The sequence below is a fragment of the Triturus cristatus genome, chromosome 12 (assembly GCF_964204655.1).
Source record: "Triturus cristatus chromosome 12, aTriCri1.1, whole genome shotgun sequence".
Classification (NCBI taxonomy): domain Eukaryota; kingdom Metazoa; phylum Chordata; class Amphibia; order Caudata; family Salamandridae; genus Triturus; species Triturus cristatus.
This window is the reverse complement of record NC_140595.1, coordinates 303,237,548-303,255,918: the sequence shown is the minus strand read 5'-3', so window position 1 is coordinate 303,255,918 and position 18,371 is coordinate 303,237,548. Positions and strand designations below refer to the sequence as shown.

The 18,371-nt window shown below is 43.1% G+C and overlaps 1 protein-coding gene across 1 annotated transcript in view; it reads right to left on the bottom strand.

The window, feature by feature from the left end:
* Positions 1–18,371, bottom strand: part of SLC7A6 (solute carrier family 7 member 6) — a 310,477-nt gene that overhangs the window by 45,159 nt on the left and 246,947 nt on the right. Inside the window, exon 9 of the mRNA XM_085637726.1 lies at positions 4,299–4,482. Coding sequence (XP_085493852.1) covers positions 4,299–4,482 — 184 coding nt within the window. The remainder of the gene's footprint in view (positions 1–4,298; positions 4,483–18,371) is intronic.

Below are 18,371 nucleotides of genomic sequence, written 5' to 3'. Positions count from 1 at the left end.
ACCAGGGACACAAGGCCATGCATGCCCAAGAAGGAGAACACTAGAGTTAACCCCCCTAGCAGCAGCATCCACGGCACCTAGGGCACAGCGTATGGCGGTATTTGATATCTGCTTCCCTTCAGAGACTAATCTCATACTTTTTTTTAATGTTCACCTGGGAGATATTCGAGGAGTGCCTCCATTTTGTCCCAATTAGCCTGATCATATTGTGAAAACAGCCCAGTGGAATTGGCAATCTGCCAATGGTTGGCCGGTTGCGCAGCTACCGTTTTGCCTGCGGCGTCTATTTTCTTACTCTCCTTCTCTGGTGGAGGGGCATCACCAGTGATCTGAGAGTTGACCCTTTTGCGTGCAGCAGCTAAAGTTGGAAGCTGGCCCCTGATGTAAAGTGGGACAGTTGGGGAAGCCTTGTACTTTTTATCTACTTTTGGTGTAATGTCCCTTGCTCGAACTGGGTTGTGGAAGATGTCTGGGGTGTAACAGGAGCATGCCTTTGAGCATAGGAAGGTACTGAGCAGAGCGTTGTGTGGATAAAAGTGTTTCAAAAAGGAAATCATACTCTAAAGGCTCAGTGTGCAGATCTACTTTATGTAAGGTAGCAGCCTTACCAATGATGTCGTGGTAGGAAGGGGTATCATCAGGAGGGGAGGGTTTTATAGGCTAGAGGTCAAGATCTCTGTCCGCTGGTGGGTCAGTATCATAGGTATACCAGGGATCATCCTGTGCCCGGATGTCAAAGGTATCCTTATGGCCCTGTCCCCCTATGGTTGGGCAGCTGAAACAGGAGGGCGTGTGACTATCAGGCCCGTATGGAGATGGATCATCAGGTGTTTTTAAAGGGTATTGATCTCTTACTGTAGTTTTTGAAGAGTGGGCTCCGCAGTCGGGAACCATTGGCTTAACATGCTGCTGGGCACCGGTGGTTTCTGCTCCGATGCGGACTTTCTCGGTGTCAACTGTTTTTGCACCGACATCGATTTGTGTTTTGATGCTTAAGTTGTTGCAGGCCTGTTTGATTACGAGGCGGGAGTGGCCTGTGCCGAAGCGGTTGGCTTTGAAAATTTCTTCAGCACCGAGATGGGAGGTACGACCGAAGTTGGTCAATGCTAACCATGACCTGGCGGCAGTGGTGGCTCAGCAGTCTGTCTCTGGTGCTCCACAGAAACTGTTCCACCCTTTGAGAAGGGTTGCTCGGTTTGGAGTCAGTGGTGAGGTGGGGGTGGTACAGTATCCACAACTGGTTATTCTAGTGGCAGGTGGTGCATTTCCTGATCAGAGCCAGAGCAATCGTTGGGGGGAGAAGGGCCCTTCATCTGCAGCCAATGCTTGCGCATGTTGTTCTCGCTCGATATTCTCGGTGCTGTTAGGGCCGGTGTGTTGTCTCTGCTGCTCCGAGACATTTCGAGTCGTTGAGCTGGGTGGTCATGACGAGTTTTTTCGAACAAAAGGAGCGGCAAGCGTAGCAACCCGTCTTGTTGTGCTCGGGGAAGAGACACAGATTACAAACCTGATGGAGATCAGTCCGAGGGTATTTAGCGTGAAACCGAGGACAGTAGCAGAAAGACATCAGTTACAACACCTTGTGAACGTGGCCCTTGATGGAAAAAAGAATCACCCAGCAGATTAAGTAGTCCTCAGTCTGAATGGAGGGGGAATAGAAACCCTACTGATAATGATACAGATGGAGGTAGGAACTGTGTAAACAGAGAACAGTGCACCACAAAGGAAGGAGTCACACCGGAGCATGGAGGCACACAACCGAACCAGATGGCAGGAGAAAACATCTAACAATGGAGAATAGGACCATTGCATTACCAGCAAAAGGACCAGTCACAGTACCTCATGACTCAAAAGACTTTCTATAAAAAATACGTGCACACATCTAAACCCAACAGTAGACGGCAGGATTATGCCCAGCACAGCATGTGTATCTACAGCCACATACACACTCGAACATAAATTTTCAAACCTTTCTGAGGAGGTAGAACCTTGCATGGCCTCATTTTGTGATCCTGCTGAAGTCTGTTGAGATGGTGTTGGTGTAACCTTTTTTTGGCGGTATTGCCAAGTGCGGTGTTATGAACTTGCGAGGACCCATTTTGGAGTAATTTTAGCACCCATCTGTCTTTTGAGATTTCAATCCAAGTAGGTTGAAATGCTATCCCCACCTGAGTGAGTAGCGGAAGAGGGAGATTTGAGTAGTCACCGCTCGCCTCCTGCAGAGGTTTTACCTGCAGCTGCCAGTGTTGAGATCTGACATTTCTTCTGTTGCCTGAAAAAGGGAAATTAAATATCCTTTATTGAACTTCTGGTTGGACGCCTTTAGGACAGAGCCAAGATGAGCTTCTTATTGCTAGGTCATGGCAATAGCCATATGGGGTTAGAACTGAAGCATCGCAGCAGCACTAATGATTTGAGGGGAGATCATAATGCCCTCCTTTATGATCGTCATGAAATTCTCACATCTTTCTCAAGACAAGCAGTCAAGAAATGTTGCAGCAATCAAAGAAATGCTGCAGCAGATCCCATAGGGAACAATCTCATCTCCCCCAATAGATTAGCACTGGCAGTTTTTTTTACTGTGTTGATATGCCACAGACTTTACTCTTGACTGTGCTTCCTCTTCTTTTCAGAAGGAACACTTAAAAAGGATCAGTTGCATGATTCTTTCTTGCAGCCAAGACAAAGATTGAATCCGGAGGAGAGGCTGACCGGAGGAACAATGGATCATGCTCTGGAGGAGTAGGTTTCTCCTGCAGTAAACATTATGCAGCCTTCGCAGAAGGAGTTAAAAAATAGTTTCACTACAGGGTCAAGCGCCGCTAACGAGAGAAAGGAGGGGTCTTTAAAATGTTCGATTAGCGACTCTAATCAAGAATCACTGTAAAGTATTGATGCAATCAATCAGAGAAATTCTGGATAATTGGGAACCTGCCAAAGTTGGGGAATGTCTTCTGGTTCTTGATCTCAAATAAAAACTTGAAGTCACAGAATACGTTCTTGAAGAACATCTATAAGAACGCCTTGAGGAATGTCTTGAAGAATGAGGTCTTCTAGAGTGTCTTGAAAGTTGAGAGTGATGTCTATGATGGAGTCTAGATTGGAACCTGAGAATGTAATCTACATCTAGAAGCCTCAGATCTCCTTGGCATACCTGTGTCAACCATAGTGTATGGACAAAATGGTGGGAGTGTTGCTCGTTTTCCTGCAGTTGGAATGGCCAGTGGAATGACCAGCAAAGCAGGCTTTGGAGAAGACTGAGAAGGCGAGTGGTCTCTTGGAGGCAGGGAATCTGGTACTTCAACCACAGGAGCAGTGGGTCTGGAAGGGGCATTGGCAAGTAAAAACTCAGTCTGAAGTCAAATGCAGGGTCCTTGATGTCAGCATGCAAACTAATTTCGTAGACCGGTGAAGAGAGGCTGATGTAAAAATATGCCTCAACATTGTGTGGTGCTTCTACATTGTAGACTTCCTCAATGTCAAAAGTCTATGCTTCTTCGACATCGAGTGTCTCCCTGATGGTAATCAAGTCCTGTCAACAGGAGGTGGAAAAAAGGAACTGGAGCCACTGGGGCTGGGAAAGCATTATGGGATAACAGACAACTAATAATATTTAACACTGCAATGTCAGTCTTCCATACGTACATTGCCGCCGGCTATATGAGTACATTGCCCAACAATTTCTTTTAAAAAGCGTTTTTTTTTTCCTTGTCACCTAGTTTTTCCTAGGTGATTTTCCTAACAGTTAAATAGGTTAGCAATTAAAAAAAATGGAATAGGCCAATATAGTCTTTTACCAGGGTGCTAAATAATTTTACATTAAATAAGAAATCACCTTTCAAATTAAAAGTGAAAATTTTATTTTTTCCCCTTTTAATAAGAGTGCCGAGATTCCACGTCTGGGCGGGACAATTCAGCACTTATGATTGTTAACGGCAAGCCTTTGAAGGATGAATATAGTATTAGTAAAAGAGAATAATTGCCTGACTACCAATACAGTGCTTAATGTTGCCCATATTCATATACTTTATGACACATGCTTCTTTTTATTGAGGCACAAAGAGAAGATACATAATATCAGATTTTGTTACTTGACTCCGCACCCTATCTTTAGACTTTTATACGCCATTATGTACAGCTGTATGTCAACTACTCTTACTTTGAGGATGATCTGCAAATTCAGAAGTATGGAAAAGAACATAATAACCACCTGCATTAGTCAAACAATATCCAAATCATAATCACTGAAATAAGATCATTGCATACCAATCATGTTACTGCATTCCTTGTGAACTTACCTAAACATTTTTTAACGAAGGGGGGCCTTTTGTTTTCTGGCAAGTAGACTCCCATAAAGTAGATAGGAATTCCAGACAAAGCAATACCAATTCCAATCAGCGAGTTGATTGTGTCAGTATATAAGGGTACCAATATAAGGAACACTGTGCATACACAAAACGTGATTGGAAAAAATAAGCTTAGCTGTAAAGAAAACAAAAAAGACATTTTTGTTGTGCCTTCGTGGTTCTACATTTCTATGGGAAAAGGGGGTACATAAGTTGCATGTACGGACAAATGTCTTAATGGGATTTACTGTTCTTTAATTAAACTTAATTTTTCAATCCATACCACAAAATACAACTGCTGGGTACGTGTGTATGTAGCCATAGCTGCATTCTTACTGTTACAATTTGCATGCACACACTAACATTGCACACCATGTATCACTTAATGTATTTAATCCTAAATTCATCATTATGATTTTGCTATCTCCTTTCTTCGAACATAGACATATGAATTATGCTAAAATGAAAAAGAAAGTATTATCTTTAATTGCAAATCTTTCTTGTAACCATCACACACATGAATCAGGTTAACATGAAAATTGCAAACACAGATAGCAGTGTGCAAAATCTACAATTATAAGCTACAAGCCACACAATGCAGCTTGCTTTACACAAAATAATGCACAAAAAGTTCACAAAATTGTATACATGGAAGCAGAATTGCAGTTTAGTTCTTATAAAGTCTTCTAAATTAATATTTTATACAAGATTGTCTATTGGTGTTAAAAATAAAAAAATCGGCCCAGAAATAAACCATCGATGAAAAAACAGAATAAGGTCCTAGACCCCAACCACAGGCCTTCTTATACAGACACAATTCATCTTTCGGCACTCTTGTTTAATCATTTCATAAAAATGCTCATATAATTTGTAGGGTGTGGGTCACATACAAGCGTTTCCCAGATAAGAGAATCGCGTGTAGTCACCATGCCACATCTGACAACTGTGCATCATATTGGCCTCAACAATTTGGACTTTATGATCCCACGGAGTATGGCTTTGTTAAACAATATTTAAGGATTCAGATTATTTAATATGCTTTCCACGTTTTACTCCATTTAAAAATCCATTCTGTTGAGGTATGGCCTCTCTACATGTGTCCTTGTGTTTTCAAAAAACCAGTCCTTTTTCTTTAACTGCTGGTCTCCAGTTTTCACATCTTTCATAGATTTACAGGCATGAATCATTACTTGCAATGTGGCTGTGAGGTCTGGTACTTTTAAACATTAGTAAAGATTCTTGACATGCTCACAGACAAACAGTATCTATTTAGTGGCACATTCCCCAAACTGAAAACAACCCAAACTTCAATTTGTGAAGGTTGTGGGATAAGTTTTGCCGCTCCCACAGGCAACTCACAGATCAGATTTTGAAGCACTTGTGTTAGAGGATGGAGAACAAATAGTGAGACTAACAAAAAGGAAAGGAGGGACAGCAGCATCTGCAGTTATGCAAGATACAAAGAGGAAGAGCCGTAGTTGCAGATAACTTGTTTAATCTAATCTACAGCCCTGGCTCTTTCATAGATTCATATGCTTAAATCAGAATAGCAAGCTGTCCAATGATAAGGAAATATCCGAAGTTGGGTGGGTAAAGAAGCTAATGTCTGATAAAAGTCTAGTGATAACTGTATCTATGCAGAAGCAATCCTGGTAGAGTGTAAAGTAACCCTATCTCGGAGAGGACGGTAGTGGATACCTTTCTAGAGTATTAACAGAATTGAAGAGCTGGTTTATCTGAATGGCTTAGTAGTTCCATTGTAGAATTCTAGGAACTGTTGACCATCATTTGAATAGAGCGCTGTAAAAAAGTGGATAATTAGGGGTGGGCATTCACTCACCTCAAGGAAAACTTGAGAGGGTGAACTCCAAAACTAATCTGAGGCCAAAAGTCTGGCAACTATGGCACAGAGCACACGGGCTTAATTTAGGTCAAATGCGTAAAGTATGTAAGCAGTGTTCAAATAGTAAGAAAGGTAAAACATCTAACAATAAAAATCCCACACCAAGTTAGAACAAGCATTTGCAATGCAATAGGTTCTTGCATTTTTTACAGTTAGAGTTATTGGCGTTGTAAATGTAAATATTTTGTACTTATGTGTTTAGTACTAGTGGATGGATGTGCTGGCAATTGTGTGTTTTACAATTAATCTAAAAGGAAGCGTGTTGATTGTGGGTTCTGGTGTATGGGGCTTACTGTGACACAGTTTAAAGCAAGCCTGGAGTTGTTTTAGCAATTGGATACTACGCAGTTATTAAGAACACTACAAGAATGCTTTATTACATAATAGGAAATGCTGGGTATGGACATATTGAATCCAAGGGAATCAGAGTCAACCGATTATTATATTTGTGGGTATTTAATACCATTAAGCAGTATGATGGTGCTAATTTTACCTAGTTTTTAACACCACGTTGGGCGGCTGCTATGACTCGGCTGCGATTACCGCCAGGGATCCACAACGAGCAGAATAAATACAAAATTCCAACTTGTAACCGGTAGGTTTGTGTACAGACTAATGAAACTTAGTCGGTGGTTGTAATGATAGGATGAGCATGGAGACAGATCCCTGGGTGCGGACACAGACTGGTGATGCACTGGATGGATTGGCATGGGGAGCAGAGACATGATAAGCAGGTCTACAGTGAGACAATGTGAGCTAAAACAGACACAGGAATTACAGGTTATGAAGGCAGCGATCCAATGCAGTGGACACACACTGGGGGCTCAGTGAGGAACCATAAACCAAAGAGGGTGCATTTGGGGGGTGGACACACATTGGAGTACTGGGTATCAACCAGGCATAAGGTAAGAAGAGGAGGATGAACACCCATCAAGGCACAGTTGCTAGGAGTCCATGCAGTGGAAACAGTGGTGAAGACGACTGGTGAGAGCTAACATATTGCAGGGAGGCAGGGATACTGTGAGCACATAATGCTGTGGAAAAACAGAGGTGATGTATCTCTGTGTGAACCAATTAGGAAGTAGCAAAGAAGCGGCAAACAGGAGTGTCCTGAAATTTAGGGGAGGGGGCAGAGGCTAGTGCCTGAGAGGAGGGAAGGGCAATGCAAGCAGGAGTGTTTTAGGTGAAGGAGACAAAGCAAGTGGTCAGGGGAGAAGGAGATTGCTTCAAAGGAAGGACATTGTAAAAGAAAAACACAGGGCTAGTGAATCGCATTTTCAATGAAATGGAGTCATCCTGTAAACCTAACTAGTCAGTAAGGACTTTGAGGGTGGAGCCATGTCAGGTTTTCACAATATCCACCTGAATCATATTTCCATACGGTAATGAAAATGGGAACCAGAATGGGTGCATAGTCTGGCCCTCATCAACCTGTGTTGGATGACCCTGATTTATAAAAAAATTAGAAAGCATTATCACTATGCGTCCAAAAGAAGAACAGGCATCTTTTAGATGCTAATAATCATACCCAAAATTAAACTGACTTTTACAAAAAAAAATATAATAATGCTCTAGCCAGGAAGGCATGTGTTATTGATATGTATTGAATGACTAAATTATTGTCTTATTAAAAACACAAGCATTTTGAGAAGACAAGCTGCCTACCAAGAGTGCTGGTTATTCCTTCCTCCTCAAGTGTCACACACAGCTCGCCACTGATAGAAAAGAACCTGACTCCTGGAACTGGAAGGGATTTAACGTATGACAACTCTACAGATGGTTCATTTCACAAAGGTGAGTTTTTAACATACCTCACTGGTTTGAGAGCTCACTTCACAGAACGAAGCATACTTCAGAGGTCAAAAGGTTCAAACACCAGTGTTGCTGAATGAGACCCTCGTTTCAAGGGTCATGCAAATTTGGCTGTGATAATACTGCACCAAAAAATGTGATACCGCACGGTACAGTATTTATTGGATATAATATTACAACACTAGAATGATATTTGGATGTACGAACGGGATAACTCATAAATGGCACTCATTTACCACTATTCCGAATTCCTCCGTTTCGGAGCGCGGGCAATGTGTCAATTCAATTCGTACCAGCATTGACCTTATGCAATTTGTACGGGAAAACACATGTGGTGTAAGTAATTTGCACAACATTTGTAATCCCTGTTGAGGAGCAAATGTTCATGGATGTCTGAATTAGGATTAGTCTAGGCCCATGACTGAGGACCTAAAGCTTTCACCTTTTAGAAGTCTAAAATAGGAATTCAACTGTTTGAGAATAACACTTATAACACGTATTTTCCCAAAGGTAATTACATTCTACGCACATTATACAGTATAGGTATGAGAGTAAACTCAGCATCTGTTTTCTTTTAGCTAACCATACTTCACATTAGCCAAATCGACAAAAGTCTGTGCCGTAAAATAAAGATTTAATGAGAATTTTTATGCTTGTGGGGGATATTTTATTTTAATCCTTAGCTCCACTTTTAGTCACCAGCATGTTGCATGTGGTGTCAAAATACTGAAGTAATACTATCACAAAATGTGCCACATTATGTTGCATAGTTTGGTCGTCCCCTGCCACAGAATACCAGTGACCCACAGGTCAGAGGTCAAGTAGGCCTCTCACTTAGTCGAAAGAACGGTACACACGTCACACTAGTTTAAGTATGCATGTTACATAAAGGGAGCGGATTAGTTTTCAGGTGCCTTGTTGACCCGGACTCAGTTGCTGTTTGTAGTTTTTTAAACTATCTCATTATTTCAACAGTAAGGGCTATTTTTGCTGCTTTCATCCTTCCTTGAAATGACATGCAAGTATCTTGTCCTTTGTACAACCTTCCGGCTGCCTATTAACTGCAGTGCACGGTTCTGTGACTACCACAAAGGTGTGTCACAACACATAATACTCACAAATACTAAATTATCAAAAGAGATACAACTTCACCGGAGTTTCTGAAAAACTTTGCTCTGCACTTTTGTTCCAGCATGCTGCTTTTTCTGCCCTGCCCAGCCTTTGACTGAAATACTGCTTAAACTATTTCTGATGATCTGGCTTCACTTGGTGGCAGACACACGCCTTTAGGTCTGCGGGCCTGTTGATGCTTCTTCTAACAGAGTGGACAGCAGCATTTGCTTGTGCCTTAGCAGGGGTGACCTGGAGATATTGTCGGCTTTCACAATAGCTGTCTGCGGTGAGAGCTTTTCATTTCATGCAGTGAGAGAGAGAGCAGTCAGGCCTCACGCCCCTTTTATCCGTGGTTTATGCTCCACAAAGTGCAGCCTGAAATGGACACCTCCCACCACCCGATTGGGAACCGGCCAGAGACGGACTGGGCGAGTCACCAGCTGCCAATTTACAGAATGAGCTTGTCAATTAGCCGTGGTAGGGTAAATGATTCAAGTTAATGCAGCAGATGCACTAACACCAGGGTCAAGTTAATGCAGTAACACCACGGTCAGGAGCGTAAGGAGCAGTTAAAGAAAGATACAATTCAATTCAATAAGTTTATTTCGATAAAATATCATAAAAGACAATACCATTTAAAACCAGGTTAAAGGAATCAAAATACATCAAAATATAACATTAGCCATTCTTGTAGGTTTTCATAGTCGTGGGTATTTAGCAAAAATTGTTCCTTTAAACGGTGATGAACAGAAAGATAACCGGTCCACAGTTAGAATGTACTTAAAACAATAAATAATACAATTCACTAAAAAATCTTTGAAAAAAGGGGATCCCCCACCATAATTGGTGTAACACTTATAAAATCATATAAAGGCTGCCAATTGGATACATTAAGGTCAATGCAACACAACACATTTAATTAATCGCCCCCAACACGTACTCGAAGAAGAGTAAGTTTAACATTGCCTCCTCTCTTTAGCACTAATAGCCCACATCCAGCTTAGGAATTTGGCGACGGCAATCACAATCTGTTCATTCGTAGATATTTTAAGAATCCTAAAAGCTTCGCTGCCTGACCTAGTCCCTAAGATCAAATAGACAAGCTTTAACCATCTATGCCTAGGGCCTTTGTAAGCTGGACAAGCAAGTAAAATATGTGCCAATGATTCATTCTGTGTGGGGCAAAACGAACATTTACTGTGGTTCAGACCATTCCATTTACTAGCGAATAAAATGGTGGGAAGAGATCCCACCCTAAATTGGTGGTACAGTTTCCTATCTTTTTTGGAGGTAATAAAATCCCAGTACTTTTCATACTTAACTTCATGTTTATGTTCTAAAAAGACTCTGGATAAGGATGATCCTGTTAAGGCAGAGAAGCGCTTCATTTTGATCATGTTCCAATATGCTGCCTTGTATTCGCTCTTAGAAGGAAAGGAGTTTTTCATGGGTTTTTGCCACAGACTACTCATTCCCATCTCTAACAAGGTAATTTTTACTCGTCTCAGCCATGGAATTGTATGCATACTATCAGTCTCCCTAACTTCCAAAAGTGCTTGTGCGTACTGGGACAGTTCCGGGGTGACCCATAATCTTCTCCAGTATGCTACTGGTCTGAATTGCACCGTATCTTCGACAGAATAACAGCCAAGATCTAAAAATAGGGGCAATAAGGGAGTTGACTGAGGGAGACCAGTCAATACCCTCAAAAATTTATTTTGGGCTGTTATAAGGGGGGCAAGATTCTCAAAGCCCCACAATTCGGCCCCATACAAGACCGAGGCACTAATTTTTGTATTAGAAATTTTTTAAACTGCAGCGACAGGTTTGGTATATGAAGATTGCTGCTCCTTCAACAGGGCACCTGACAGCTGAGCATGCCTAAGAGTTAATAGATTGATCTGAGGCTTCCAACTAAGTTTGCTGCCAATTGTTACCCCCGAATAAGTAAAAGACTGGGTCTGTTCCAGAATACCTTCCTTCATTTCTACCATTAATCACCTTGTGCTTATGTAGGACCATACATTTTGTTTTCTCCACATTCACTAAGAGATCATGGTCATGACAAAACTCCTCAAATCTCCCCAAAGTTAACTGTAAACCCCTCTGAGTCTTGGAAAGTATGAGGGTGTCGCCTGCAAACATAAGCAAGGGGATTTTCAGGCCTGCTAACGTGGGAGCATCAGTGGGGAAATTCTGGAAGTACTGGACTACCCTATTAATATACAATGAAAAAAGAGTTGGTGCTAAAACGCACCCCTGTCGAACCCCTTTAGATATAGGAAACCTTTGCGTAACACTTCCTTGGGTGTCCCAACGTACCTGCGCATAATTTGCATCATGTAGAGTGACTAAAAAAGCTAAAATTTCTAGTGGCATACCCAATTCTAAAAAGGTTCTCCACATTTTGGCACGGGGAACAAGATCAAAAGCCGACTTAAGGTCGACAAATGCAGCATAGATTGTACCCCCACCTAAAATAACCACACACCAGTAAACTAAAATAAACCTAAAAACCTCGTCGATGGTGCTGGTACATGAGCGGAAACAAAATGTTAAATTACTCCATCCAGGCTTGGATTCGACACAGTGCCATTCTAGCAGAAACGTTCTGTATACAGTCAATGAGGCTTATTGGCCTATAATTACCCAGGTTAGAACGGTCACCTTTCTTAAAAATCGGGAGGATTTCTACTCCTGACCAAGTATCGGGCATGGTTGCTCCACTAGCGATAGCGTTCACAAGGAGCTGGATATAGGATGCCCAAATATCTATACCGTGAAGGAACAGGTCCGCCGGAATACCGTCTAACCCGGTATAAAGATACAAAGATGGGCTAAATTGGTGTATGGATAGGCAGAGCCTCGGCATTCTCAGTAAGTAAACTCACTTTCTCCACCACTTCCTTCAGTCCGGATGGCGCCACCTTCCTCAGGCCAGCTTCTCACTTCCGGGTTTGTGGGTGTGGCCTAGGCTAACCGAGGCCTCATAGCAAAGTCATCAAAGGTTGTGTCGGCGCAAGGTTACGGGCCCTCTCGCTAAGTTAAGAGTGATTTAAATATATATATATATATATATATATATATATATATATATATATATATATATATATAAAAACTATGCGCTGTAGCTTTTTATTTAATTTTATATAACGTGAACTGGGAGGATTGAGTGCCTAAATAACCCTCCTGTGAGCTTTGACTTGGCCAGGAGGCATTGGAGCTCATAACAAAGGGGATACCGCTGTAGTTGGAGTGAGCATCACGAAGATAAAATCTGAGGAAAGTGGCGGGCGGAAAAGCCACGTGCAGACAACAATTAAAAAAAAACGAAGTTCTCCCAAATTCACAGAAAAGCAATGCAAACGCAAGGACACTGTACTATATCGGTGCTCCTTTGAGGAAAAACGGAAGTGATGTATTGCGGCATGAACCAATTAGGAGGCAGCAAAGAAGGGGCACACGGAGGTTGACCCAATGGTAAGTAGCATAAGGGAATTGCATTGTATTATTGATTACAAAAGGTCTTGCAGACAGCGCATGCGCGCTGATGCTTGACCTAAAAATAAGAGTACATTTTAATTAAGATATTGAAAAAAAATATCCAAAAAGGGGATCCACAGAAATGAGTTTTTAAAGTTTTAAATTAAAATAGCGCTAAAAAGCACAACATGACAATGATAGTCTATTGTAACTTTAGCTTGGGACAGAGGTGCACCTTGAGGCCAACTGCAATGGATCCATAAGCTGGATAGACTAAGTGGGACCTGTTTTTCAGCCCAGTGGAGTTGTGCCTTTGCAAGATCAATTCTGGTAGCTGGTTCGGGCCCTCCGGTGGCTGGAAGTCAGAATTTTTCTAAATCCCAAAACTTTGCAGGTGCTAGTCCCTTCATCCTTAGCTCTTGACTGAAGGCTCCCAGACTTCAGGTCCTGGGAAGGTCTAAAAACTTTGGGACTTGATCAAGCAAAGGCCTTGAGCAGGTTCAAGTGGAGGTCCAGTTGGATAGGGGAATCCAGAAAAAAAGTGGCTCTTCAGAGTTTTGTGTCCTGTAGCCACACAGAGGTAAGCCCACTGAAACTTGGGAGTCCACTTCTTTGTCCTGGGTAGAAGAGAGCAGATTCAGTCCTAAAGAGCTCCTCTCAGGATACACAAAGCAGGGTCCAGTCCTCATCTCATCTTCTGCAGGTCCAGAAAGTTTTCTGAGGTGGTTCCTTGAGGGGCCACATTTATAACTCGGACTAGGCCTGATTTACATCTCAGAAGACAAGTTACTCCGTCACAATGGTGATGGATATCCCATCTGCCGAAATATAAATCCTTGCTGAGTTTGATAGCTGAGTTTGTCCTCACTGGAGTTTAGGGCACCTACCAGGTGTTGAAGCACCAGGGATATGCCCTGCTGTTCCAGGCATGTCCAGAGACGCAGGGCCTCTTGACAAATGGTCCAGGATCCCCCCCCGCCCTGTTTGTTGCAGCACCACATGGCGGTGCTGTTGTCAGTCAACACCTGAACCAGCTTTCCCTTGCTGGAAGGAAGAAAAGCTTTCAATGTCAAGTGAATTGCCTGGAGCTCCAGTAAGTTGATGTGGAGTCCGGGATCCACCGGAGACCAGAGGCCCCTGATCACCACCTCTCCCAGATGGCTGCCCCAAACCCAGGAGTGACACATTTTTCACTATTATCAGTACAGGTTGGGGAAGGCAGACGGGTCTGATCCTGACTCGATCGCGGTTCGGCAACAACCATTGCATATCTTCAAGATCTGGACCATGTTGGAGAGATTTCCCTTATGCTGCACCTACTGGAACTTCAGGCCCCACTACAGAGCCCACATATGCCAGTGGACATGCGTCACAAGCAGGATGTGGAAGGCCATGAGGCCCAGCAGCCTCAGAGTCCGTTTCAGTGAAACCCAGTACAGAGGCTGAAATATTGGTATCATAGCCTGAATATCCTGGACTCGCCTGAAACTGCACAATGCCCAGAACAGCTCCAATTAAACAGTCTGAGAGTCAGGTGTGACTTCGGCACATTGATAGTAAACACCAGCGAGTGCAGGTCTGCCGTAGTCTGGACGTGGGAGACAACTGCCTTGGGCAAGCCCGCCTTTAACAGACATTTGTCGTGAAAGGGGGGGGAAGACTTGTACCTCTGATCTCCGCAGAGGAGCAGAAACCACTGCTGTAGGAAAGGGCCCTTTTTTGACAGTCACACCCATATTTTTCCTAGTATTTGATAGAATTTTGACTGAAGTGAACTGGGTTTCTTCTAACCAGGTCCCCAGTGCCAGTGCTCTTCCTATAAAACAAAGTAACTGTTCAATTGTTCCCCAATAGCAAGACTTTTAGCACCTCTCTAAGTCCCTAGTAAATGGTACCTCGGGTACCTAGGGCATGGGTAATAAAGAGCGTCCCTAAGGGCTGCAGCATGTATTGTGTCACCCTAAGGGACCCACCACCAAACTCATGCAGACTGCCACTGCAGGCTGCGTGAAATAGTGCAGACAAATGTGAAAACACGACATGACACACCCTATGTGCCATGCCCCCAGACACTGCTTCCAATATATGCAAGTTACACCTACAGCAAGCCTAAGGCTTGATGCATTATCTAAACCGGAGGACATACCTGCATGAGCAGATATGCCCCTGTGCTGTTTAGTTCAATTGCTAGATATTACAAGTGAGCAGGGAAGCCATTTTAAGTACATGTACTGGACACTGGTCATTAAGAGTTCCCCAACTACATGATGGCTTAACTGAAACCTATGGTGTTTGGTATCAAACACCTTAGCTTAATAAATCCATACTGATGCAAGTAGTGGATTTATTAAAACATGCACTTAAAGGCCACCTTAGAGTTGCCCCATGAACACCCACCAGTCTCTTAGTGTGCTTGTTGACTGGTTTCATCCAGCCTGCCACCACAGATAGGTTCCTGAAGCCCTGAAGGTGAAAGCTCACGATCTCCGAGGCCAGAAACAATCCATACTCTGGAGGAAGGTGTTCACACCTCCTCCAGAAGGACAGCTAGTGAATCTGCATACCAAGGCCAGGGACTTCATAGCCCCTGCAGCCTTTGATATGCAACCCCAGCATCCCCCAGACCTGGGAGATGCCACCCCCTGCCTTGAGGCCCATTTGGCATGAGGACAGGCGGGAAATTAGTGATGCTAGGAGGCGTGGTGCACTAGGTGAGCTGCTTGACCCACAAAAGGATTTCACCATCCCGATTTAGGTGGAATTAGGAACTCATACATAAAATGATTTGTTATTTTTCTAAATTGGTCTCAAGTTTCTTCTTGAGTGAGTCTCATTTTTTGACTCTGTGTGTGTTCAATAAATGATTAATACAACCCTCTGATAAGCCTAAAGTGCTCACTCACACTACCACAAAAGAGTGCATTTGGAATTATTAATTTAAGCCCTGAAGCCAGTAAGGGTCGTCTGGACTTTCTACATAGTTTACCTCGTTTTGGTATACTATATAAAAAGCCAGCTTTCTACATTGGTGGATCAGCAGTGAGATACAAGACTGTGCATTTGTTGATATCACTTGGTCAATAGGTGACTCCATGAATAAACCAAAAATTCAACATTTTTTCCAATGTTAGATTATCCCCAAATGTTTTAATCTGAACAGAACGACCTTGAGTTAAGTCCCCCAGTCCGACTGTACTAGAAATTTAAAAAGTATACTAGTTAGTTAGGCCTTAGAAAATAATTTAGAATGGTTTTTAGATTTCTAAAAAGGTCCTAACTTTTCTAAACAAGCTTGTGCAATGCAACAGGTCTTGCATTTATAAGTGTTTGAGCAATTGTCATTGTAAATGACAATGCCTTTTATGTATGTGTTGTTTTTAAAATAGATAAATAAAAGGCATTGTCATTTACAATGACAATAGCTTAAACTTGCGCAAATGCGAGACCTATTGCATTGCAAATGCCAGAGCCCGTGTTATATACATTTTTTTTTAAAAGGCGTTAGGAGAGAGCTGTCCTGCCTGAAACTGCAGGCAGGACAAAGCTATTTGAGAAAATAGTGCTCGGAGGCTGTAATTAAAGCCTACCGAATAACAAAACACGTAACAGGGTGTGTCGCCATGGGAGGTTACAAAATGAGACAAGGCGGTACTGAGGAGGGACTACTAAGCCTTTTGACCAATGAACAGCCACAGTTTACAGTGGACAATGACAAAGGCCAATGAAAAATATGGGCGGAGCTTCAAGTCCCTACCTGAATACAGCAGGCCTGGCAGAGTAGCGCATGCGCTGCCCAGGCTCGCCTAAAAATGACTTCCACAGGGGTGATTGTTCAAGAGCTCGACTAGACGCCTTATCTGCAGCTTAAATCAAAGCAGTTAAGGCTCCTCTCTAAAAACTATAAAATAAATACTGGCTCAGACCCTACAAAACTCAAGCTCCAGGAGCTTCTTGCTGAGTTTGATGCCACCCATCTGGACACTGACAACCCAATGGCTGAGGATGTGATCAGTGAAAATTTGTCAGGAGACATAACTCCTGGGGTAGTCCCCCCAAACATAACTAGAGAAGGTGATGAGGAAACCCCTCACATCTACCCTAACACTGTACCTAGAGTGTCTGCCCCAGGAAGAAGTTAGATGAAGAGGACATCGTCCTGGTGAGGCGAGCCAAAAGAGCAGCCTTTGAGGCCAAAATCCTAGCCGTAGAAAGAGAAAGGGCAGAGATGGTTTTAGGACCTATAAGTTGTGGCAGCAAAGTAAATAGAGTGGACACTTTTGGTCACAAAATCCCCAAAGGGATTGTCCCAAAATATGTTGAGGGTGAGGAAATTATCAAATGGTTTACTGCCTTTGAGAGGACATGTAAAAGGAGGAGGTTACACCAGAGATACTGAGGCTCTCTACTCTGGGAGTTGTTCTCAGGAAAGTGCAGGGATAGGCTCTCGACACTGGACGAGGCAGATGCTGAGTCTTATGACCTCATGAAGAATACCTTGATTGAGGGCCTTTGACCTTAACACTGAGGAGTATAGAATTAAGTTCAGGGAGACTCACAAAATCTCGAGTCAGTCCTCAGTTGATTTCGTGGACCTTTCACTCAAAACACTAGGTGGTTGGTTACAAAGGAATAAGGTGCAAGACTATCATGGGCTTTTTAATAGACTTATGAAAGAGCACCTGTTAAGGAACCGTACTTCTGAAAAATTGCATCAATACTTGGTGGACCTAGGTTTAGTTTTGCTCCAAAAGCAGGGGATGTTGGTGACCATTGGGTCAAGACTAGGGTGTCCAAACATTCTCATGGAGGGGGTGACCAAAAGAAAGGGGCTTTGCTCATCCCCCCCCAATGAAAGATGTAGGACAACTAAGGAAAATGGTAAAGAGTCTTCTAAAGGTCACCAAAAACCTGGTCAGGAGGATGGGCCTATGGTAAGAACTGGGATCCCAAAAAGGTTGGATGTTTCTATTGTAAAGCCAATGTACACCGAACTGGGGACTCCCCCTGCCCCAAAAGGGCTTCCACTAGTACACCCCCAGGTACCACTGGGGTGGCGAGTCTCTAGATGGGATCTTTGATTGCCCTGACCAGATCAGAGATCACACTTCAGCTACCTTAATCTCGGAGGGTGAGGCAGATATAGAGGCCCTGGCTGTCTGGCCCAGTAACCTAGAGAAGTACATACAACAGCCACATATCAATGGGGATAGAGTAGTAGCACTGAGGGATACAGGTGCAAGGGTCACTAAGGTGACAAAAAAACTGAAAGGAATATGTCATTGGCTCTCATAGAGCCTATTGGGAGAAGGGGCTCCTGTATACCGATGCCAGAGATGCCAAACCTGGTGCCACTAGGAGAGTGGTAGTGCCGCAGTTACACAGAGTTCTTACTCTCATTGGGACATGACATCCTCCTATTTAGGCATCTTGGCAAAGCAAAGACTTGGATTAGGATGGTCACACACTTCTACTGGCCAAACATGTCCCAGACGGTGAAGGAGTTTCGTAACTCCTGTGTTAGCTGCCAAGCCAGGGGGAAGCCAGGTAAGCACCTAAAGGACAGCTTAATTCCACTTTCATCAGTTGGGGTTCCCTTAGAAAGGGTAGGGATTCACATAGTCGGTCCCCTTGACCTTCCAAAAGCATCAGGAAACAGATTTATAATGGTGGCAGTGGATCATGCCACCAGGTATCCTGAAGCAATTCCACTTAGG